The sequence below is a fragment of the Mesoplodon mirus genome (assembly GCF_964341445.2).
Source record: "Mesoplodon mirus genome assembly, chromosome: 3".
NCBI lineage: Eukaryota > Metazoa > Chordata > Mammalia > Artiodactyla > Ziphiidae > Mesoplodon > Mesoplodon mirus.
In genome coordinates this window covers 172,480-193,754 of record NC_138978.1, presented here as the reverse complement: position 1 = coordinate 193,754, position 21,275 = coordinate 172,480, and the positions used below count along the sequence as shown (strand labels likewise).

The window sequence follows — 21,275 nt, the reverse complement described above, 5'->3', positions numbered from 1 at the left end:
CGGAGCTGGGAGCCCACGTGATAACCAGCTCTTCCCTCTTAGCCGTCCTAGCTTGGGCTGCCGGCTCCCCTTCTCCCCACCTCTGCCACCCGCCTAGTCGCCACACTTCCTAAGTGATGCTGACACCCCCTTGACCTCAGGGCCTTTGCTCCTGCTACAACTGCCCCCACCAGGCCGGCTTGTCCCTGGGGCCCGCTGGCCAATCGCCTGGGGGTTCCACCCTTCCTTGCCTGGGCTCCTAACCTTGGGATCCCGTTAGGGCTGTCAGGGCCTGCCCAGCGCCCCCCACCTTTTCAGGAGTGGTACACCACCAGCTTGGAACCTTCTGCTGCTTGCAAGCCCTGATCCCAAATCACCACCACCGGTGCTGAGAGCAGGTGAGGGTGCTCCTTGCCCTCCTTGGCTTTTCCTCTTCCTCACGGTCCTGACAACCGGGAGGGTCCTGCACCCTCAGCACTGGTTGCCCCGAGAGCCCCTCCTTCTGGAAGCATCAGCTCCCAGAGCGCCCTCTCCTGGTCCTCCCACCATGGGGGTCTCTTCTCCCCTCGCTCTGGAAGCATCAGCTCCCAGAGCGCCCTCTCCTGGTCCTCCCACCATGGGGGTCTCTTCTCCCCTCGCTCTGGAAGCATCAGCTCCCAGAGCGCCCTCTCCTGGTCCTCCCACCATGGGGGTCTCTTCTCCCCTCGCTCAGCCGAGCCCACCTACTCCCTCCTGTGCCAGGCCACAGCCCAGCTTCCCCTCTGCCTGGTAGCCCACGGCCTCCTGGACTCCACTCAGGCGGCCTCAGCCCCTCAACCCAGCCACTCCAGACGCAGTAGGCGGCCTGCCCAGGTGCCCCTGCGCCTCAGCCAGTGCCTCCTCTGCCGTGTCCAGCCTACACCGGCCCACCAGGGCTCCCTCCCCCCAGGCCTCACCTCCGCCCCATCCTGGCTCCCCCGAGGCCCTCCTTGCCCTTAGTACCGCCAGCCCGCTCTCCTCGCAGCCCCTCTTCCCATCCTGTGCTCACAGACACCCAGACGTAGGCTGATACACGTGCAGACGCGTACACGCACGCACACGTGGCGGGGGCTGCGGCCCGCCTGCAAGGCCCGCCATCCCTAAGGAGGCGACCTGGGGTGCAGGCCTCACAGGCCCACCCAGCCAGCCCCTCGCACCACAGTGTGCGCACTCACCGCTCAGGGTCTCCTCGCCAAAAGCAGCCCCCACCCCAGCACAGGACCCCCTCCTCCATCCAGAGCCACCTAAGGGAGCTTGAAGCCTGCATCCACCACAAAGCTCAGCGAGGCGCTCCCGGGCAGGAGCCGGCCGGGTGGGCGGGCAGCGCAGGGCCAGGTGGGGCCAAGAGCAGTGGTGTTGGTGTGGACAGACGCAAACACCTCTTGCAAGTGTTCAGACTTTATTTCACGGTGATTGACACAAACACAGATGGGAGTTAGTAACAGGACTTCTGAGGCTCCTGCAGCCTCTGAGCCTGACAGCCCAGCCGGGCTGGGGGAGGGGCTGGGGGAGGGGCTGCCACCCCCACCAGGACAGGTGAGGGCGGCTGGGGGGACGGGACCAGATGAGGCCTAACACTGCAGTTTAAGGCGTCTCTGGCTTTGCAGCCGTCTCCACCACCCCGCACCTGCCCCTTGGTGTGGCTTAGACACCCAGCCCGCTCCCGGTCACTCCTGGATAAGGACAGCCACTCCTCACACCAGAACTGGACAGGTTTGCTGTGCGGTGTCCTCAGCTGCCCTCGGGCCAGGATAGGAAAGACAACAGCCCCGCCACCCCAGCTGTCAAATAAAATCAGTACATAAAGACTCTGCAGTTGGTGGCCAGGCCTGGACGTGCATCCTCAAGAGGGGATGCTGGCCCCCCCAGGCAAGCAGGCAGTGACGTCCACCACGTCACAAGTGGCCCCACGCCCTCTCAGGGCTCCTCGTGGGGCCTTGGGGGAAGGGGGGGACACAGCCATGCCCAGGGTGGCTGGGTGGATGGGCAGGGCCAGCTGCGGGCCAGGGTGCCCTGAACAGGCCTGTGCCCGGCCTCTGCTCTCCAGTGCCCTGGGACAGGTGGACTCAGCTGGAGGGAGGGGCGCAGCGTGGGCTCAACAGTGACATCGTTTCACAGGACTGGCTCGAGAGGCCTGGGCTTGGCGGGCCCTGGTGAGGCTGGTCCTGCCCAGCACAGGCAGGGAGGAGGGGCGGCTCAGACGGGAACCCAGAGAGGCCCTGTGGGGCTTGCACAGAGGAAGGGCCCCGTACACCCTACAGTGCCTACCTTCTCTGGGGACACAGGCCTCACCAGATGGAACATGGGCCGTGTGTGTATGCAGGGCCTGCCGACAGGCTGGGGAACACGGGGGCCAGCACAAGTGGATACTCGGGGCAGGCGCAGCCTGAGAGGCCAGGACACGGTGTCCCAAGGCAGAGGGGCACGTCCCAAGGCTGCTGAGTGAGCCAAGCCCTCCATGTGCAGCATTCCTCCCCCAACCCCTTGGAGCCCCTTGGCACCAAGTCTGTCTCTGCAGCGCGCCTGCCTGGATGGGAGGGAGGCCGGGCCAGCAGTCCCTCTGGCTGACACGTAGGCAAGAAAATCATATCAAAAAAGCAACAAGTTTACAAAAATAGAAAATAATTACAGCGGGGTGGGTCGTGGCTGCATTGTGGCTCACGGGGCAGGACAGGGCCGAAGGTCCGGCTTGGTGACGGCATCCTCCAGCAGGTGCAGCGGGCGCCGACCCACCACCACGTCCCGCAGGCAGCCCACGAAGCCCGTGCCGTAGGCCTTGGGCAGGGCCTGGCCCACAGGCAGCTTCTCTAGGCCACCTGCAGGAACAGAGGAAAGGTCACTGGGCTCAGTGACAGGCAGGCCAGACACTGGCGGGCAGAGGGGCCCACTGCATCTGAATGATCATCTGAGTTACCTGCAGCCTGCCAGTGCCTGGGGGTCACCAGGGGACCAGCAGACGAGCTCCAGCCTCCTGGCCCCACACCACCCAGGGCATGGCAGGGGCTAAGACAGGAGGGGAGAGGGCCCCACCCCAGCTGGCCCATCTGCTGTCCTGGATAGCGCCGACAGGGGTGCCACTCTTCGTTGCCAGCTCCAGGGGATGGGACCTGTCCCTCAGAGACCCTTCGCTGTCCCTCCCCTGGCTTCCCCCCACCACTCACTCACCCAGCCACAGGGCTCCATCTGTGTCCAGTTGCGTGGCACCCAGTGGGGAGGAACCAGTCACAGGGGCCTCATTGCCCACCTGAAGGGAGCCTTCCCTCTGTTCCCTGGGGGCGTGGTGGATGGGGTGAGGCCATCAGGTGGCTCCAGGTCCTGACCCCTCCATCCCTTTCGCCCCAACACCACACCCTGGGGACCGTCACCAAGTGTCACCCCTGGGGGCCAGGATGGAGTGGCACTGACCCCAGGAGAGTGCCAGGTGGCCAAGGGCAGGGGGACCTCCTGGGGGTCAAGCTTTGCTGGAGGGAATGGCCAAGGCTCAGACCAGAGGGACATGTCCCCAACCGGCGTCTGGGTAGAGCAGGGAAACCCCTTTCAGATCAGGGGTTCCCTGGCCATCACTGCTGCTCCTGGACCCCCTCATCCCTCCTCCCGCACTGGCAGTGACCTCAGGTCGGGCCACCAGCCCTCCTCACCCTCCTCCTCTACCAAACTCCTACCCTAGCCACGAGTGGCCAGGCACGCCCTGGCCGGGCAAGTCCAGGCAGCGCCCGCTGCTATTCTTGGTGGCCCCAGGATCCCTGCTGACCTGTGTGCCCTGACCCGCAACCAGCGGTTGGTGCTGACTGGTACGGTGGAGCGCAGCACCATGGGCTGGGAGCCCAGGTCGTAAGCCAGTTGCAGGCGCCCGTCCACGATGGCCAATGCGATGTAGTCGGCCCGCTCTGTGGCTTTGCCACTCCACAGCACCAGCCCCTGCGTGGCCTCGGTGCGCAGGCTCAGCTCAAAGTGGTTGCTCTGTAGCGCCTTCTCGCTGGTGGGCAGAGGGCTGGTCAGGACCTCTTGGGAGGGTGGTGGGGACGGGGTAGGGGTGGTAGGAAGGTGAGGGGCGTGACTATAGAGGCCATAAGGGCTAGTGATGCCACCGGGGCAGCTGGATGGGCAGGTGGTGGACACCACCAGTGGGACAGATGGGCCGAGAGACGGATGGTGGGAGGTGGGGCCAGACGGGCAATCAGAGGAGTGAGGTGGACAGACACAGGGACAGCTCGGCAGAGAGATGCTCAGAGAGATGGGAAGGCAACAGGCAGACAGCAGGGGCCAGGGGCCGCTGCTCACCTGGGAAGGGCCCTGGAATCCGGAGTTTCAGGGCTTAGATGCAGGAAGAGAGGGAGGCAGGTGAGCAGGGGCACAGACAGGCTGCAGTGCAGGGTGGGGCGGGACCCAGCAGCAGCCCCTCCCCACACCCCGTCTCCACCAGTGGAAGGCGGGAGGAGCAAGCATCCACGGAAGACACACAGGACCCTGGGACGTCGGCTCCACCCACCAAGAGCCCTGGCCATGACACACGTGCAACACACACGGGCAGACACAGAGCTGGTGGGCACGGCCCAGGCCAGGTGCAGACGGAACAGCTGGGGCATGGGCGACACGGAACAAAGACCGAGGGCCCCTGGTCGGGAGAGACCCCTGGATGGCCCCCCCACACGTGGGTGTGCGCACACACGGGAGCACATGGACTCATGTGCACACCGAGACGCACGTGCTCGTGTATGCACACAGACACGTGGGCATGAGTGTGCACGTCTACAAGTGTGCACACGTGCGCACGCCGTGCCGGTGCCCCGTGGCGAGGGGAGCAGCTGCAGGGGGTGGAGGGGTGGCCTGGCATCCAACACACATCCGGGAAAGGGGTGACTCCCCACTTCCGAGCTGGGAAGCAGCCCCGGGCAGCACAAACAGCTCCCCCAAAGCCCCACCCTCCTCCACTGGGGATGCCCTCGCCCTTGGGATGTGCTGCCTGGTGGGTGGGGAGCAGAGGGTGGAGACAGTGAGGGTGGAGGCGGAGCTACTTACGCTGGGATCTCATTGGTCAGTTCGCTTGGAATCAAAGAGACAGAGACAGTGAGAAGGAAGGAGGGCGGACGAGGGGCGGAGGTGGGCACAGAGCGGGGGGCAGGAGTGGGGGGTCCCACGTCTAGCCCTGTGCGGCTGCGCAGACAGGACCAGAGGGCGGAGGGCGGAGGGGCGCCTGGCTCCGGAGGGCACACTACCTCTCCGTCACGGCGTTGAGGTACTCGATGTAGGTCCGTCCGTCAAAGGCCAGTGTGTCCAGGTCCCCGGCCGACTTCTCAATCAGGCCTGTGACACAGCGGGGTGAGTGCGGCCTCGGGCGGGCTCCCCCCGCCCCGTCCAGCCTTGGCTCTGTGCCGGAAGCGCTCACCCTTCTCGCAGTGCAGCCCCGAGAAGCCCCCAGGACACAGGCACTCGTAGGAGGCCTCCCGAGGGAGACAGGAGGCCCCGTTGAGGCAAGGGTGACCCTCGGCCTGGGTACAAGGGTGGTCTGCAAAGGACGAGACACCCACCGCCCGCACCACGTGCTCCCGGGTCAGCAGCTGGCGGCCGTTCAGGGAGACCTGGGGTCGGGGAGCAAGAGCCTCTGTCCAGCTGCACGGACGGCCCCCGTCCCAGGAGGACACGAGCCCCCTCTGGGATGGGCCCTTCCTCGACACCGTACCAGGGCACCGCCCCCCCCAGGGCCCCAGCCCCGCCCCACGCACCAGCTGGATGGCACCATCCAAGCCAGAGGACACGGCGGCTGCCCGGGCCAGCTTGCTGAAGTCAGGGGCCCCCCCCACGTAGAGCGGCTCCTTCAGGTTGAGGACGGTGTGGGGCACCTGGGGGGGACGGGCGGCGGGGTGAGGGGCTGTGGAGCCCACCCACCGGGCAGGAACAGGCCGAGCCCCAGGCCAGGGCCCGCCCGCCGGTGATGACCCACCGCGCGCCCTCCAGCCTGCTGGAAGCAGAGCTCAGCACAGACGCGCCACACGGGCTGAGTAGGGGAGGAGCTACGCTAGGGGCGGAGGCGGCAGAAGAGGGGGGAGGCAGGAGGAGAGGAGGCGGTACCTTGCGGGATTTCTGGCATCCGGAGAGCGGAGAGCGAAGAGCGAAGAGCGAAGAGCGAAGAGCGAGCAGGGTGGGGTTGCAGAGCGAGGGCCGGGGAGCAGTGGGAGCAGAGAGGAGACAGACAGAGGCCCAGGGCGGAGGAGAGAAAAGAGTCCAGTGAGCTCGGGCTACGGGGCGGGGCCGCGCGCCTCCCGGGAGGGGGAGGGCGGCGGCGAGCGGGGGCGCAGCCCAGGAGACACTCGCTCACCGGGGACTCCCCCAGCACACGGGGCCCATCGTCGACCCGCATGGCTCCTTTGCGTCCGTTTCGCTCCAGGGAGACCCTGGTCCAGGCGCCCAGGGCCACTGGCTCCTTGCTCCTGGAGAAGGGGGGGCGCCGTGAGCGCACTGGGGCTCTGCTGGCCTGCCCGGCAGGGGCCTGAGGGACACTGCGCAGGCGCCCAGGCCGGCCCCCTGCACCCCGTGCGGCCCACCTGATGACCGCTGCCCCCTTGCCCAAGTCGTAGCGGAACTCCAGGACACGGTCGTGCAGTGCCAGCGACACGAAGTCGCCCTTGCCGTCTGTCTTCTGCCCGTTGTAGAGGAGGAGGCCGCTGGCGCCCCGGGCCAGGAACACCACCTCCAGCGCCATCTTCTCCCTGGGGTCACAGGAGGGCAGGCGGGGGTGTCTCGATGCCCCCTCACCCCATGGCTGGATGGGGTTGGGGGCTGCTTCCCCTCATCCACCCCTCTGCCCAACTGACCCCAGGTCCCGCTCAAAGGTGTGCAGGCCTTTCAGTTCCAGGTAGGAGAAGCTGTTGAAGTCGGCCAGGAAAGGCTGGCTATCCTCCCGCTCTGAGGCTGCGAGGACAAGAGAGGATCACACAGCGTGCCAGGCCCTGACCCCAGAGCCCCAGAGCCCCCACCGCCCTCCCTGCCCTGAGCGCCGCTGTCCCCACCTGTCTGGCAGAGGCTGCCCTCCCGGCCCCGGGGGCACTCGCACTTGGCCTCGCCCTGGGGCAGCACGCGGCAGGGGGCCGCCCCATGGCAGGGGTTCGGCTGACAAGGGTCCTTCTCGTCAGCACAGGTCGGGCCTGGAGGGAGGCAGGTGGGGATCCCGGGAGGCCTGAGTCCCAAGCACAGACACACAAGTCGCCCCAGCACCCGGCCCAGGGCCCGCCCTCACCAAAGCGGCCGGGGAGGCACCGACAGCGGAACATGCCAGCCTCCAGGGCCTGGCACGGGGCCCCGCCGAGGCAGGGGTTAGGCACACAGGGGTGGTCCCCGCACTCGCCCACTCCAGAGCTTCGTGTCGCAGAGCCCTGCCAGTCACTCAGCTCCAGCCGCTGGTTGTTGATGTCCAGCAAGCGGATACAGCCCCTAAGCCCGACGCCGACAGAGGTCCGCTCGAGCACCCTGCCACCAAGATGAGAGGGTCAGGGGTCGGGGTCAGAGGCCAGAGCTGTCTGTCCTCTCTCACAACCAACTGTGACACTGGCGTCCCTCAGTCAGCCAGGGTCGTGAGTCAGGGCTGCTACCCGTCCCCAACCCCTCTTTTGGTCCTCACAAGATGGACAGTCCCATCCTCACAAGATGGACAGTCAACCCACAGAATCAGGAGGCGGGTTGGGTTGAGAGTCAAGGGTCGGGACTGAAGGTCAGGGCCAGCCCAGCCCCTCCTTGGTGATTACGTGGCAGCTTGGTCCTCAGGATCAGGACAGAATCAGGATTGCAGTCAAGGGCTGGGGTTGAGGCCAGGGTCACAGCCGTGGTCCACACCCATCCTTCCAACCCTTTTGTTATCCACAGAGAGCTTGGACCTCCTGGATGCCACCCCAAGAGTCAGGGATCAGGGCCAAGGTCGGGGGGTCTGCGGTCGGGGCCACGCCCCCCTCCTCCATGCTCACACGGAAGCCTGGTCCTCCGGGACGCCACCCACAAAAAGGTCCATGTCCAGGTTGAGGCCGTCAGTGCCACTGGGGCTCTGGCCCAGGACAGGGGTCTCACCGTCCACCGAGAGAGTGCCCTGGCGCCAGTGCCGAGACAGCTCCAGGTGATGCCACCGGCCGGGCTGCACGGGCACTGAGCTGGTCAGCACCGCGGGCCCCGAACCTGTGTCGAACCTGAGGGGCGGGAACAGGCGCTCGGGACAGCCAAACGGAGCCAGGACCACAGGCTGGCCCTGCCCCCCAACCCCCACCCTCATCCCTGACCCCCCAACCGCCCGCCACCCACCTGAGCTGCACGCGGCCCCCCAGCAGCGCCAGTGCCAGGAAGTCCTTGCCCCGGGCATTGCCGTTGTAGAGCAGCAGACCCTGGGGCTCCAGCGCCCGGAATTCAAGCGCCAGGCGCAGGGTGTGGTAGGCACGGAGGGTGGGGAAGGCCAGGAAGGAGTGGCCCCCAAAGGCCGGCACGGAGGGGCGCGGTGCTGCAGGAGACGGAGGGGCAGTGGAGGGCACAGAGGACCCGGCTGCCCGGGCTCTGACTGCCGGTCCGAAACCCCCAGCGCTTTCCCCGGCGCTGGGCCAGGGAGTCCAACCGGTCCCCCACCCCAGCCTGGCCCCCCTGCCCGGCCCCCCACTCCCGGCGGCCCGGCCCTCCCCAACCTGGCCCCCTCTGCCTCCCTGCCCCTCCCCCGCGTGGATGACCTTACCCTTCTCGCAGACAGCGCCCCCCCTGCCCGCTGTGCAGTGGCAGGTGAAGTCTCCACCTGAGCCCTGGTCCTGGCAGGTCCCCCCGTGGAGGCAGGGCTGGGAGTCACAGGGCCTTGGGACCTGCTGGATGCCTGGGGGCGGGGGCCGGTGTGCAGGCATACGGCTAGGGGCAGGGGTGGTGGGCTGGCGTGCGGTGAGGGGCACTGTGGTCCTGCTGACGGGCCGGCTTGTGTGACTGGGATAGAGGGCCCGAGGGGTCACAGCTGAAGGTGGCAGGCGGGCCACAGTGGTGGCTCTGGCCGTGGCTGCAGCAGGGGTGGCTCCCGTGAAGAACGCAGGAAACCAGTCTGGGGGTAGGGGAAGCTGTCAGGATCCGCGAGGAGCAGGGATCCCAAGCACAGTGCGCGGCGTGGGGGACGGAGGGTGGGGACAAGCCGTGGCTGGCGGCCGGACCAGGCTCTCACCGAAGTCCATGAACCGCACGTGTTCCTGCAGAGGCCGCCTCACGCCCAGGGACCGGCGCCTGGATGCCTGGATCTGCCGGACCAGGGCCTGGCACACATCGGGTGCCCTGAAGGCTGTGGCTGGGGAGGAGGGACCCTGAGCGTGGTGGAGACCAGGGCGGCCCCCCCATTTCCCGGGGGGACTGGGGTGGGGGCTCACTGGGGTCGAAGTGCACATCCACGATGGCTCGGACGGAGTTGCCGGGCCCCAAGTCCCGCAGGTGGACACTTCGAAAGTCCTTCTTGACATCCGAGTTCCGGAAGAGCTCATCCAGCTGCGGGTGGAGAGTGAGTTGGGCTCCAGGGAGCTGCCCGGGCTGGACCGTTGGGCCCTCCCCCACCCCGCCCCCGCCCAGCGCTTCTCTGGGTCTGTCCTGGGAAAAAGGCCAGTGGCTGGGTAGGGGCTGCCACCCTGGCCACGGCCCCACGCTCACCGCACTCTCGATGCTCCTGGCCGTCTCCCCAAACAGCTCGGACTTGGGGTCAGCCATCTCCGGCGTGTAGAACAGCTCCTGCCCCTCGACCCCCTCGAGCTCCAGCACACCCTGGAACACCTTGGTGGCTGCGGGGGAGGGAGCAGTGAGGTCCTGCCTGGCACCTGCCTGGCCTCTGGGCCAGCCATGGGCACAGGCCCCAGCAGCAAGCCACGCGGGGTGCAGGGCAGGTGGCGGTTAGTCAGATGGTCATGAGGTTAGTGGGGACCCCGGGGCAGGGCTAGCGTCGGTTACCAGACAGACTCCTTGGAGCAGTGCCCCAGGCCGGCTTTGCAACAGGAAAAACAAGTTAGCCACGGGGTCCTGGGCACCCACGCGTGCGCGGGGGCCGAGAACACACGTTCTGTGTGCATGTACTGAATCCCCAAGACCGCTTGCACATGTGTGCTAAAATCAGAAGATCACAAACCCTGGGTGCCCACCTGCTGGACAGGCCTGTGGCCGGGAGGAAAGACAGCATCTCTGGCTGTGTCCAGGCCATTCCTCACGCTCCCCCCCGGCCCCCGGCCGCCCACTCACCGGGACAGTTGGAGCCCTCTGCGTCCAGTGAGGCTGTCTTGCCATCTGAGCAGCAGCCCATAGGCGAGTTGTAGCAGGAAGCCCTCTCCATGGGTGGCCCGGGGGTCCCAGCGCTCTCTCTCTCAGGGGGCTCGAGTCCTGGGGAGGTGCCGTCTGAGCCCAGCCCCAGGCGCAGCCCTCCTGGGCCCTGCCCTCCTGCCCCCACGTCCCGGAGCCTGTGCTCACCTCCCGAGCCAGCCGCACTGGCCTCCAAGTCACCACTCAGCTCCTCGTCGCCGCTCCCATCGGCGCTGCCAGATTCGCCAAAGGCAGATGTGGCGAGGCTGGCTGCCAGGGAGGGGGCGGTGGGAGGCATGGTCAGCACGGGCCTTGCAGCGGTCCTGGGGATGCTGGCAGTGGTCCAAGGTTGCGATGCGGGTCGAGGGGTACTGCTGGGAGCCAGGGAGAGGGCGCTGGGTGGAGGCGGCAGTGCCTTGCTCAGGTCAAGCCCTGAGGTGGCCACAGATGCAGATGTCGGACGGGGGCCGGAAGTGATGTCTTCTGTAAGGAGAGGAGGTTCCAGGTGGCGGGGCTGGTGGTCAGAGCAGGGTCAGGCCTTCCTGGTCAGTCTGGGGCAGTGGGTAAGGCCTTACCCTGGCAAGGGCCGAGGCTCTGGATAGAGATGTCCAAGCCCTGGCGGCAGGCGATGGTCCTCAGCTGGCACTCGTTGCCATAGGTGACTCCATCTGACCCACAGACCTGGGGCACAGGGCACGGATGCTGGGAGGAGGCCCCTCCGCACCCCTGCTACCCTCCACCCCTGCTACCCTCCACCTCACCTTGGTAGCATTGGCCCCTGGACAGGCCGGTGTCGGGCACACGCAGTGGGCAGAGCCAGCCTCCTCCACGCAGGACGCCCCGAACTCGCAAGGCATCTCCGCACAGGTCTTGGGTGCCGAAGAGTCTGGGGCACAGACACGGGAGAGCCCACTGGCTCAGGAAACCCCGTCCCTATGACGGCCTCACCCCCAGCACAGGGGGCCAGGGGCAGCGCCAGGTCTGGCCCTCACCTGTCTCACAGCCAGCAGGGCCCAGGGCACGGCCGTCTGGACACTGCCCGCACCTGGGTCCGGCCACCCCGGGCTTACAGGAGCACAGCCCGGTCATCTGTTCACAGTCGTCCCGCACGGCCCCCTGGGGGTCACAGCTGCAGGCTGGGAGGCAGGGGAGGAGGCTGAGACCTGTGCCTGGCTTCCCCACGGGCTCCAGAGCCTGGCCCAGCCCCTGCCAGGGGGGATGAGGAAAACAGGGACGGGGTGGACAGGCAGCAGTGCTCAGCTGGGGACCGATCATGGGCCCTGTCACTCACGGGTACAGCCACTCCGGCCATCGGTGACAATACCACGGAAGTTCCAGAAGCCGGGCTCACAGCGGTCACACTTGAGGCCCCCCACGCCCGGGCGGCAGGAGCACTGGCCTGTGGCCGGGTCACAGGTGCCACTGTAGGAGCCGTGTGGGTTGCACTGGCACAAGCCTGCAAGGCCAGGGCAAGACAGGGTCACTGCAGCTGCGTGGCTCTGCCTGGCTGCGGGTCAGGGCCAGGCTCGGGTACTCACTGGGGCAGCCGGCCAGGCCCACGCCCCGGGCAGCAGTGATGTTGTCCAGGCAGCAGCCGTAGGGGGTCTGAGCGCAGTGCAGGGGAACCGCAGGCAGCAGCGGGGCCAAGGTGGGGGCTGCAGGGAGGGGCAGGGGTTGAGATGCCAGGCAGGGCCAGACGCTCAACCTGGGCACAGCCACTCTGCCTCAACCACCCCCGCTGTCACCACTCAGCCCTCCTGATGCCGGCTCCCACCAGGGCCTGGGGGTCTGCAGCTCGGGTCACAGGTGGGAACCCCATACCACACATGAGAACAATAACGTGTCTGCACGCCAAGTACCAGCAACATGTGAAACGCCCACAGATCGTGGACGTGAAGCCCCGTGCACACGCATACAACCAGAGCCGCACGCTCAGATTCACGGGCCTCTGCAAGGTGGCAGGCACACATGTACATCCCGTTCCCCGGCGCACAGACACACACAGGAGCACTTGTGCGTGCACAAAGATACAACGATTGCCGGTCACTGTCAGTCTCCTCCCAGAAGAAAAAGTGCCCGGAGGGTGGGCCTCGCCGGTTCACTGATGCCCCCTGCACACAGTAGGTGCGTGGTGCACACTTGCTGACCGGCGGCCACACGTGTCCACGCACCACAGCTGCACAAATACGGATAGTCACTAACAGCACGCAGTGCAAACACGACACACGTGTTCACACACGCCCACCGTGGCAGACACGCAACAACTTCGAACAAGACACGGGCCCCCACAAGCCTCACACCCGTGGGCACACGTACCTGTGAACAGGCACGTGTGCCCACACACAGCCGGACACGCCCGCACGCCCACTCACCACTGCAGGCTCCCTGGGCCACGACGTACAGCTCTGGCCGCGATTCACACCTGGCCTTCTTCAGCTCACACTCGGTGCGGTAGGTGACCCCGTCCGAGCCGCACACCTGGAGGAACGGTGTCAGGGCAGGTGTGGGCGGCCACGGCCCCTGCCTCACTGCCCAGTGGGAGTCAGGGGAGGGGGGGCCTCACCGGGCTCCTCAGGACACTCTGGCAGCTGAAGTCGCAGACGCACGGCCCGTCCTCCGAGTCCTCGTCCCAGATGCCGCCTCGCTGCCGGCACAGCTCCTGCCCGCACTCACCGGGCTCTCCAGAGCCCGAGCCTCCCGAGCCGCACTCGGCTGCGGGGAGGAGGCCAGGTCATCTCGGGGTCCTGGCTGAGGCTGGCGCCCAGCAGCCCACACCAGCTGCCCCCGAGCCTACCCTGCTCACACGGCCCCGCCCGGGCCTCCTCTATCTGCATCTGCTGCTGGCAGGCCGCCTCGCGGAGCTCGCAGGAACTGCGGTAGGTCACGCCGTCGCTGCCACACACGGGGCCGGGCGGAGGGCGCTCACACCGGGGACACACGCACCGCCCCGCTGAGCACACGGCCCCGAAGGCGCACACTGTGTCTCCGCAGGTCTCTGCAGAAGGCGGGGCCGGGCGGGGGTCAGCTGATACTGGGTGGAGGAGGCACGGGACCACAGCCCGCCGGGTGCCCCCAGCCCCACTCACGGCAGGGTCCAGCCGAGGCCACGTGCAGGCTGATCTGGCGTGTGCAGGCGTGCACGTGCAATTCACACTCGCTGGCATACGTGCGCCCGTCAGAGCCGCACACGGGCTGGGCCGAGGCCACGCACTCGGAGGGGCACACGCAGAGCCCGGTCTCAGCCTCGCACAGGGCTCCAAAGCGGCACTGCCCACAGCGGTCTGGGGAGAAGGCTCCATCACCACGGTGACGAGGACGGCCACCCCTCAGCTAGACCCACTCATCCACCACTGACCACAGGGTCCTCGGCGAGCCACCCGGATCTCCCGCCCAAGGGCGCAGGCCGTAGCCTCCAGCTCGCACGTGCTGCCGTACGTGACGCCATCGCTGCCACACACGGGATCGTAGATGCCTGAACATGCTCGCTGACACGCACACTCGGCTTCCCCATTCTTCACAGCACACACCGCCCCAAATGGACACTGCACCCCGCGGCATGGGGACGGGGGCTGGTCTGGGGAGAATGTGGGTACTCAGCAGGGTCCCCACCTGCTCTCCCAGGCAACGCGCAAAGCCCCCAGCCCCACGCAGCAGACCCTTTCCCAGGGTGGGGATGGTGTAGGAAGAGTGGACCAGGAGAAGGGCGGGATGCGTAGGACACAGCAGAGAAAGGGACAGACGCAGGACACACATGGACAGGGACACAGACTCAGACGGCCCCAGGTCCCTGCATGAGTGTGGGGCGGGGCTGCCCTCTAGAAACAGGAGCTTCTGGACCGATCTCAGGGGCTGGTGGGAGGGCCAGGTTTACCAGCCCACCCAGGCCACTGACCCTTGACCACCAGCAGCCCTGGGACACCCATGCGTGGGTGTGGGGGGTGCTCTCTCTGTGGGGGGAGGAGTCTGCAACCCAGAGCCACACCCAGGGCCACACGGGGGAGGAGGTGTCTGTCCACTTGCTCTGAGGACCACAAGGCCAGGCAGCAGCGAGCCACCCCCCCCCTGCCGCGCGGGGGGCAGACCTCGGGCTGTGGGCTCCTGGCGGCAGGCGCGGTACCTCATCCTGCCAGCAGGTCAGGCTGGAAGACACAAGAGGTGGAGCCAAGAGGGAAGGGAGAGCAGAGGAGAGGAAACAGACGCAGAAAGAGAGACCGGAAAGACGGACAGACCGGCCGACGGGGACGGAGTTAGAGGTGGGCAGAGCCCCAGTCCACGCAGGACACGCCGTCTCTGCCCATTCCTGGTCCCTCGAAGCCCGACTGAGACGCTGCCTCTAAGGGGGCTGTGTGTCCCAAGAGTGTGGGACCCGGAGGACTTGAGGGCTGTCGGGCAGGTCCCAGGGAGCCTGCCCACGGACCCCTGCCTCTGCCCCCATCCCCCCGGCGCTGCAGCACCTTCCTGACGGATCCCAGCACCCCAGAGCCCGCTGACGGACAACAGCCCTGCCCAGGCTCCCCAGAGTGACCAGCTGTCGCCCACAACCCCAGGAAGGAGAAGCATGACTCAGGATGGAGATGGCATGTGATGACAGGCAGCAGGGACTGCTGGACCAGCCTGCTCGCAGCATGGAGCCCGCCCACGGTGCTCACCACACGGGCCCTGATGTTTGGCGGGGATGCTGCGCTGCTGCTGACACTCGGCCTGCTGGCGCCAGCAGTCGTTGTCATATGTGTGCCCGTCGTGGGCGCACACGGGTTTGTAGGCCCCATCACAGATGACACGGTCGCAGGAACAGCGGGGGCGGCCTCGGCGGGACAGACACACGGCACTGAACTTGCACGCCTCTGGGCACTGGTCTGGGGGGGCACGGAGGTCAGAAGAGCCAGAGTACCACGCCAGCCCCCATGCTGGGATGTGCAGGGGATCCACGGGCACATGAGGTGATGAGTGGGGACCCATGAGGCATGCAGGGGAGGGTGGGGACAGGCAGGGCCCTGGGTCATGCAGAGTGCCAGGGCGGGGCCCTCCCCCAGGAGCCGCCCACCTCGAGGCTGGCACTGGCCAGAGCGCACTTTCTGGAGGAGGAGGCCTCGGGTGGCCCCGGTTCGGCCCATGACGCAGTCGTTACCGTAGGTAACCCCATCATCCCCACACACGGGCTCCTGCCTCGGGGGGCAGCTCTCTGGCCGCAGGAGCATCTCAGGGCGCCGCGTGCGTGGGTCCACACGGCAGATGAGGCTCAGGTCGTTGAGGGCGCCCTGGCAGGGGTCTGGGGGCGGGAAGGCGGAGGTCAGGGCACTGCCGCTGTGCGCACACACTGACTGAGGTCATGCTACACGCGCAGGGGTAGCGCTCACCGCAAGGGCCATCGAACTTCTTGAACACGTTTTCCTGGTGGGCGCAGGCTTGGCGCAAGAGCTGGCACTCGCTGGGGTAGTCAGTGCCGTCGCTGCCACACACGGGGCCCTCGGGGGCCCCCAGGCACGTGGCAGGGCACAGGCACGTGGCTGTCAGTCCATCTGCGGAGCGCGCACAGGTGCTGCCAAAGCTGCAGGTTACATTTGAGCAGGGGTCCCTGGTCCCTGTGGACGGAGCAGGGTGGGGTCACACTGGCCGGTGCCCGGCCCTCCGCGCACGCCCTCCTCATCCCTCCTAAGGCCCGCTCCAGCAACCCCACCCCGCCGCGCCCCCACCAACTGCAGGCCCCACCCCCCTCACCACAGTCTCCGCCCCCCGCATCCCTCTCACCAAGGCCCCGCCCCGCACTCACCGCAGGGCCCCCGGCGCAGCAGGCGGATGCGCCTCTGCTGGCTGCACTGCGCCCGCTGCAGCTCACACTCGTTGCTGTAGGTGGAGGCATCCGAGCCGCACACGGGCGCCACCACGCTGGGGCAGGCGCTCTTCTTGCACACGCAGGAGGCTCGGCCCGGCTCCTCCGCGCTGGGCTCGCAGACGGCGCCGAAGCCACACAGCATTCCTCGGCACGCTGCAGGTGGGGCGGAAGACGCGGCGGGGTGGGTAGGGGCCCGGCCCCTGCCGCCTCCAGGCCCACGGTCATCATGCACACAGTCCAACGTCCGCACACCTGCCAGGATCTTGCACGGACGGTCACACATGCACATGCGTTCGTGCTGGAGCTCACAGGAACCCCGGGTGCGCCCATCACGGCCAGGGCCTCATGCCCTCCCCCTCTCAACAACGCCCCCCCCGACCCCGCGCAGAGCCTTCTCTGCTCCCGCCCGCCTCAGCCCCACAACTGCGGAAGGGGCCTTGCATCTGCTCCTGACCCACTCCCCACACAGAGGACAGACAGACAGCCCCCAGACCGACTCTATCACAGGGAATCAGCATCCCCACCTCAGAATCAAAGCCCCTCTTCCGACTGTGACCTACCCCTCAGAACCCCCGCTCCCTCCCTGGGAGCTGCTCCAGTGTCCCCACCCACACCTGGCCCCTGCCACCTCCCCAAGGACCAGCTCCTCTGCCTTTCATGGACCGGCCTGAGGTCATACAGCTGCAGGACAGGGGGTGGGGTTATCTGAGGTCGGGTCACGTGCTCCACCCTCGGCCCAGAGCCCAGTGCCCTGCGGCCCCCACCCCTCTCTTTTCACTGCTTCCCCTTCCTGCTTCTCTGGAGGCCTCCCCTCTCCTCAGGCCTGTCCCCACTTGGGCTCTTGTCTGCCCACTCCCCCACCTTCCACGTGCCCACAGCCAGCCTCCCCCAGGTCCGTGCTCTGCTGTGGCTCGTGGCCTGCCCTCCCTCCTAGGCCTCCCAGCTGCAATCCCTCGCTAGGGCCCCGCGGGCACCCACACACCTCATCCTTCCTCACCTATCCTCCTGGGCCCCCACCTCAGGAAATGTCACCGCCCCCACCCCCTCCCCAGGCCCTGCCACGCCACCTCACACTCAGCATGACCTCCTCAGGGACCCTAGCACACCGGGCCCTGCGGACCCGACTGTTTTCTTCTTTAAACATTTTAGTTCTCAACTTTGCAGTGTCGCCAGAGCACACCCGCTCAGAGTTGCAGAGCCGTCAGGACAGGCCCTCCTGGGCACAGTGTCAGGGCAGCGGGCAGGCTGACTCCTCAGGACTCCCACCCAGGGTGACACCCCCACAGGCGGGGCAGGCCCATTACGGGCTGCGGCTGTCTGGATCCAATAAATGTTTAATTGGGTCCACTTATCATTAATAAGTTATGGGGGTCGGGGGGCGCCCCCCATCGCCTCCCAGCAGGCTCAGGCAGTGGGGCAGGAGGAAGCAGCCTCAACTCCGAGGGGCGTGGAGCAGCACAGGGAGCTGGCGCTGTCACCATAGCAACAGCCCAGCCCAGGCTCCCGCGAGTCTGTCTGGGAATCCCCGCCCCCACCCCCCATGGGCTGAGTGAACTGGGGCTGGAGGCAAGGGAGGGGCCAGCATGGATACCCCAGCCTGAACTCCCTGCGACCCCCCTCTCCTCCCCCCACCTCATCTGGGCACCCACGCAGATGCTTCATCAGATCCTGGAGCCAGGCTGCCCCACCTGCATTCACCCGCCAAGTGATCGCCTCGCCCTACCTCAGCATCTCCTCCAGTGAACGGGGACAATAGAACCCACCCTCCAGGGTTGTTGTGAGGCTAAATGGGCCGATACCTGCAAAGGCTTGGAGAGGCCCAGCACTCCACTCCGTGCCGGGTGGGGGGTCAGCCGCTGCGATGACTGGAGCAGTGAGAGCTGCCAGCATCTGGGCCCCCCCTCCGTCCCGGCTCAACACTTCGTCTACTCGTAGGCCCGCTCCTCACTTTCCGTCTCCCGCGGTCTCCTTCTCTCTCCCATTAGCACTTCCTCTCGCTTTCAGCCCTCACTTGCCCAAGGCCCTGGGGACCCCCGGCCAAACCCAGGGGCACTTGCCCCGTCTGGCTGGCTGCTCTATCTGGCTTCAATTGGACCTGCCGAGCAAGGTCTCTCCCAGGGTCATGACCCCATGGCCGAGGACTTGGTCACCGCACAGCCTCTCGGGCTCCCTGCCTAGCTGCTGTCTGTCTGTGCCCTGGGGCTCAAGCCTCTCTCTCCCTCTGGTCACCCTGGTCCAGCCGGACACCACCCAAGGTCCTCACCCCTGGGCCAAGGACACCTACTCCTGTATGACCAGTAGGTTCCTCATCCCCCAAGACTTGCACCCGCATCATGCAGGCTGCCCCTCCCTAGCGCAGGTGGGGCGCCCGGAGACCTGCCAGCTTCACGGCCCTTGAGCGTCACCTCTGGGGCTCTGCCGTGCTTGGCCTCCTGAAGGAGCCTCACTCCTTCCTGGCCCAAGGCTCCCTCAAAATGTGCGATGCCGGAGGCAGTGGTGGCTTTTTATAGCCTCCGCCGGTTGGAGTGGGTATATTTAACTCTCTCCCCAGACTTGGGTAGGTTGGAGGGTGGAGCGCATGCCCTGAGCCCTGCCTGTGACCAAGAATGTTCTGTGTGTGTGCCTGGGAGGGTTGACGATGGTCATGTGGGGTAGCTGTCCCGAAATGTGTGATGGGGTCAGAGGGCAGGTGTGGGGCCCATGTGGGATCAGAGGGCAGGTGTGGGGCCCAAGCGGAAGGCTGTGGGGCGAGCCAACACATGTGTGAAGGAAAAGAGACACAGCAGGCCTTGGGGCTTGAGGAGAGAAGGCTGAGGACGCCGGGAGAGAGGAAGGTGTTTAAATCCAGCCAGCTCCAGGCCTCTTGTCCACAGCCTGTGAGAGGCTCAGTCCTGGGCCCAAACCCCCAGCCCAGGGCAGACATGCCCCCTCCCACGGCCCATCCCATGTATGGACGGCCCTTTGTGTATTTCCAGGGACCTGCGCCGTGCCTGTGAGCAGGGGGCCCAGGCACTGAAAGCAGAACTGGGAGCAGCCTCCTCTCCCAAGAGGACCCCAGGCCACCCCTTTCCCCTGCCCTCCTGAGGCACTGACAGCTTCCTCTCTTCCCCTCTCACATTAGCTTAATTACAGCAGCCCCCCAGGGAGGCCGGGCCCCAGCCCACAAAGCAGGTCAAGAAGGCCAGGCCCAGCCTGCTCAGTCCAGGAACAGACCCGCCCATCCCTCCTCAGGCAGCTGTCGTTGGTCCTGCTGAGGCCCTCTGCCTGAGCCCCTGGCCGCCCACGCCCTCTGTACACATCTTCTGACCCATTTCTCAACCTTTGGGCTCCAGGACTAAGCCAGTCCCAACTTTGAGGCCAAGATGGGGCCAGGCCCAGGGACTCCGGACCCCACTTTCCCTTTGCCGTCCACCACTGTGGACTCCCCAGGAAGGACCCAGGTTCCCTCATCCAGCCTCCTGCTGCTCCAGACACTGCTAACATGTCTGATGTACACACCCCAAGAATGATCCCCTGACCACCAAGAGTGCCACCGCCCCTCCAGGCACAGATTGCCAAGCTCAATCTGTCACCAACTGAGCCCTCACTCACCATCCGGAGGCGTTGGGGGCACTGGCGTGAAGTGGGTCCCAGGTTTGTCTGGAAAAAAACAAATCTCCAAGTCAGGCGCCGCCCCCTCCCTGGCCCGAGCCAGTCCTTCCATAGTCTGTCCCATTGTCCAGCCTGGAAGGGTCACCCCTGCCTGCACACATCCCTTCCCTGGCTCCACTCTGAGCCCCGAAGGTGGACAAAGACGGCAGAGGCCCTGGCTTTTCTCTGCCCCTCCAGCTGCACCATCGTGGTCTGACACCTGTCAGGGAGGCCCAGTGGCAGGGGTGTGGGCGGCCACCTATTCCCGAGATGAGCCCCAGGCCCTGCCAAAGCCCTCATTCCCAGCGTAGCCAGCTGTCCCCAACCCCCCAATGAAAGTTGTCTCTGTAGCTCAGGATGAGGGCCGGCCCCTGCCCCCCGCCAGCCCACAGACAGCCTTTGGGGGGCCCAGGCGTCCAGAGAATGACCCATGGTGTTCCCAGAAGATGCAGTGGCCCATCTGAGCCACGTCACAGCTGGTGGCCTCTCTGTGACCCCGCCTGTCCCCTCATCTTTGGTCGCTGAGGCAGGGGACCTCAGCGAGCAGAGAGGCAGGGTCACCTGGGCCCAGGAGGCTGCCACACCCACAGACGTACAGTTGTTCAGGAAGAGTAGCACCGCGAAGCCGAGCGTGGCGGTGGCCAGGAGGATGAGGCAGACGTTACAGGGGATCATGAAATATCGCACCAGCAGGGAGACCCCGCGCCGCCGCCGGGGGTCCCGCTCCAGCGGCAGTGGAGGCATGGCCCGGGATCCTCAGCCCCCACTCTTGAGGCGTGGGGGTCCTCACGGGGCGCCCTTGGGCCTCTTCGGTGCCACTCGCCCCATTCTTGGACCCCTGGGCCAGCTGACAGCCGCTATATTCTTGAAGTTCAGCTCCAGTCACAGCTGGGGAGGGGGGGGCGCCAGGCCCCCTCCACAGCCCTTGAGGCTCATAAAGGGAGGTGTGCAGAATTCTCCTGGAGTAGAAATCCCAAGTTTGGGCTCGGAGGGAGGCGGACGAGGAACCGAGGGCCAGCACCACCCCTGCCGTCCACACCGGCCAGGGCCTGGGCCGGAGGCGCCAGCAGCTCTCCGCGGGGCTCCCGCTGGGCTCGGGCTTCCCGGAGCCAGCCTCGGGGAGTCCCGCAGCCCCGGATCCTGCCCGCGCGGCTGCCCAGGAGAAGCCGGTCGGAGTGGGAAGGGCGGCGAGCGGCCCCTCGCCCGGGACTCGGCGGGTCCCGGCTGCTCGGTCCCCGGCAGAGGCGGGAGCGGCGACGGCTGCGAGCGGGAGGGGCGAGCGCGCCTCCGGAGGGAGAGAAGAAAGAGCCGGCCGCGGAGGGCCGCGCCCGCTCCCCGCGCCCAGGCCGGGGCCGAGGCGGTGAGTGAGGGGCGAGGGGCGCCGCGGAGGGAGGGCGGGGAGCAGAGACAAAGGAAGACGCCTCCGGGGACCCCAGCGTCCGCGGGGAGTCGCGGCTCGCGCCGCAAGGAGGATCGGGCGGATGAGGACGGGAGGGCGACGGCACAAAAGAGAGCGCAGGGGCTGCGGGCGCTGGGGGCC

The 21,275-nt window shown here is 66.9% G+C and overlaps 1 protein-coding gene across 3 annotated transcripts in view; it reads right to left on the bottom strand.

Annotated features, from left to right (window-relative positions):
• The window catches only part of AGRN (agrin), a 47,181-nt gene that overhangs the window by 13,052 nt on the left and 12,854 nt on the right, over positions 1-21,275 (bottom strand). Inside the window, exons 3-37 of one of the 3 annotated variants that reach the window (XM_082616323.1) lie at positions 19,697-19,744; positions 16,043-16,258; positions 15,630-15,854; positions 15,317-15,541; positions 14,922-15,128; positions 13,628-13,846; positions 13,359-13,553; positions 13,067-13,267; positions 12,836-12,984; positions 12,645-12,750; positions 11,811-11,927; positions 11,564-11,728; positions 11,265-11,408; positions 11,034-11,158; positions 10,848-10,953; positions 10,441-10,755; positions 10,216-10,353; positions 9,637-9,764; positions 9,363-9,477; positions 9,164-9,283; positions 8,699-9,046; positions 8,281-8,473; positions 7,953-8,168; positions 7,232-7,461; positions 7,005-7,139; positions 6,810-6,906; positions 6,540-6,704; positions 6,314-6,425; positions 5,721-5,837; positions 5,384-5,576; positions 5,214-5,301; positions 3,749-3,973; positions 3,163-3,266; positions 2,627-2,813; positions 1,380-1,778 (exon numbers count right to left, since the gene is read on the bottom strand). In XM_082616323.1, coding sequence (XP_082472449.1) covers positions 2,656-2,813; positions 3,163-3,266; positions 3,749-3,973; positions 5,214-5,301; positions 5,384-5,576; positions 5,721-5,837; positions 6,314-6,425; positions 6,540-6,704; positions 6,810-6,906; positions 7,005-7,139; positions 7,232-7,461; positions 7,953-8,168; positions 8,281-8,473; positions 8,699-9,046; positions 9,164-9,283; positions 9,363-9,477; positions 9,637-9,764; positions 10,216-10,353; positions 10,441-10,755; positions 10,848-10,953; positions 11,034-11,158; positions 11,265-11,408; positions 11,564-11,728; positions 11,811-11,927; positions 12,645-12,750; positions 12,836-12,984; positions 13,067-13,267; positions 13,359-13,553; positions 13,628-13,846; positions 14,922-15,128; positions 15,317-15,541; positions 15,630-15,854; positions 16,043-16,258; positions 19,697-19,744 — 5,645 coding nt within the window. In that variant the 3' untranslated portion in view covers positions 1,380-1,778; positions 2,627-2,655. Of the gene's footprint in view, positions 1-1,379; positions 2,814-3,162; positions 3,267-3,748; positions 3,974-5,213; positions 5,302-5,383; positions 5,577-5,720; positions 5,838-6,313; positions 6,426-6,539; positions 6,705-6,809; positions 6,907-7,004; positions 7,140-7,231; positions 7,462-7,952; positions 8,169-8,280; positions 8,474-8,698; positions 9,047-9,163; positions 9,284-9,362; positions 9,478-9,636; positions 9,765-10,215; positions 10,354-10,440; positions 10,756-10,847; positions 10,954-11,033; positions 11,159-11,264; positions 11,409-11,563; positions 11,729-11,810; positions 11,928-12,644; positions 12,751-12,835; positions 12,985-13,066; positions 13,268-13,358; positions 13,554-13,627; positions 13,847-14,921; positions 15,129-15,316; positions 15,542-15,629; positions 15,855-16,042; positions 16,259-19,696; positions 19,745-21,275 lie in introns of those variants that run through there. The other 2 variants (XM_082616322.1, XM_082616324.1) reach the window with 2 other exon arrangements.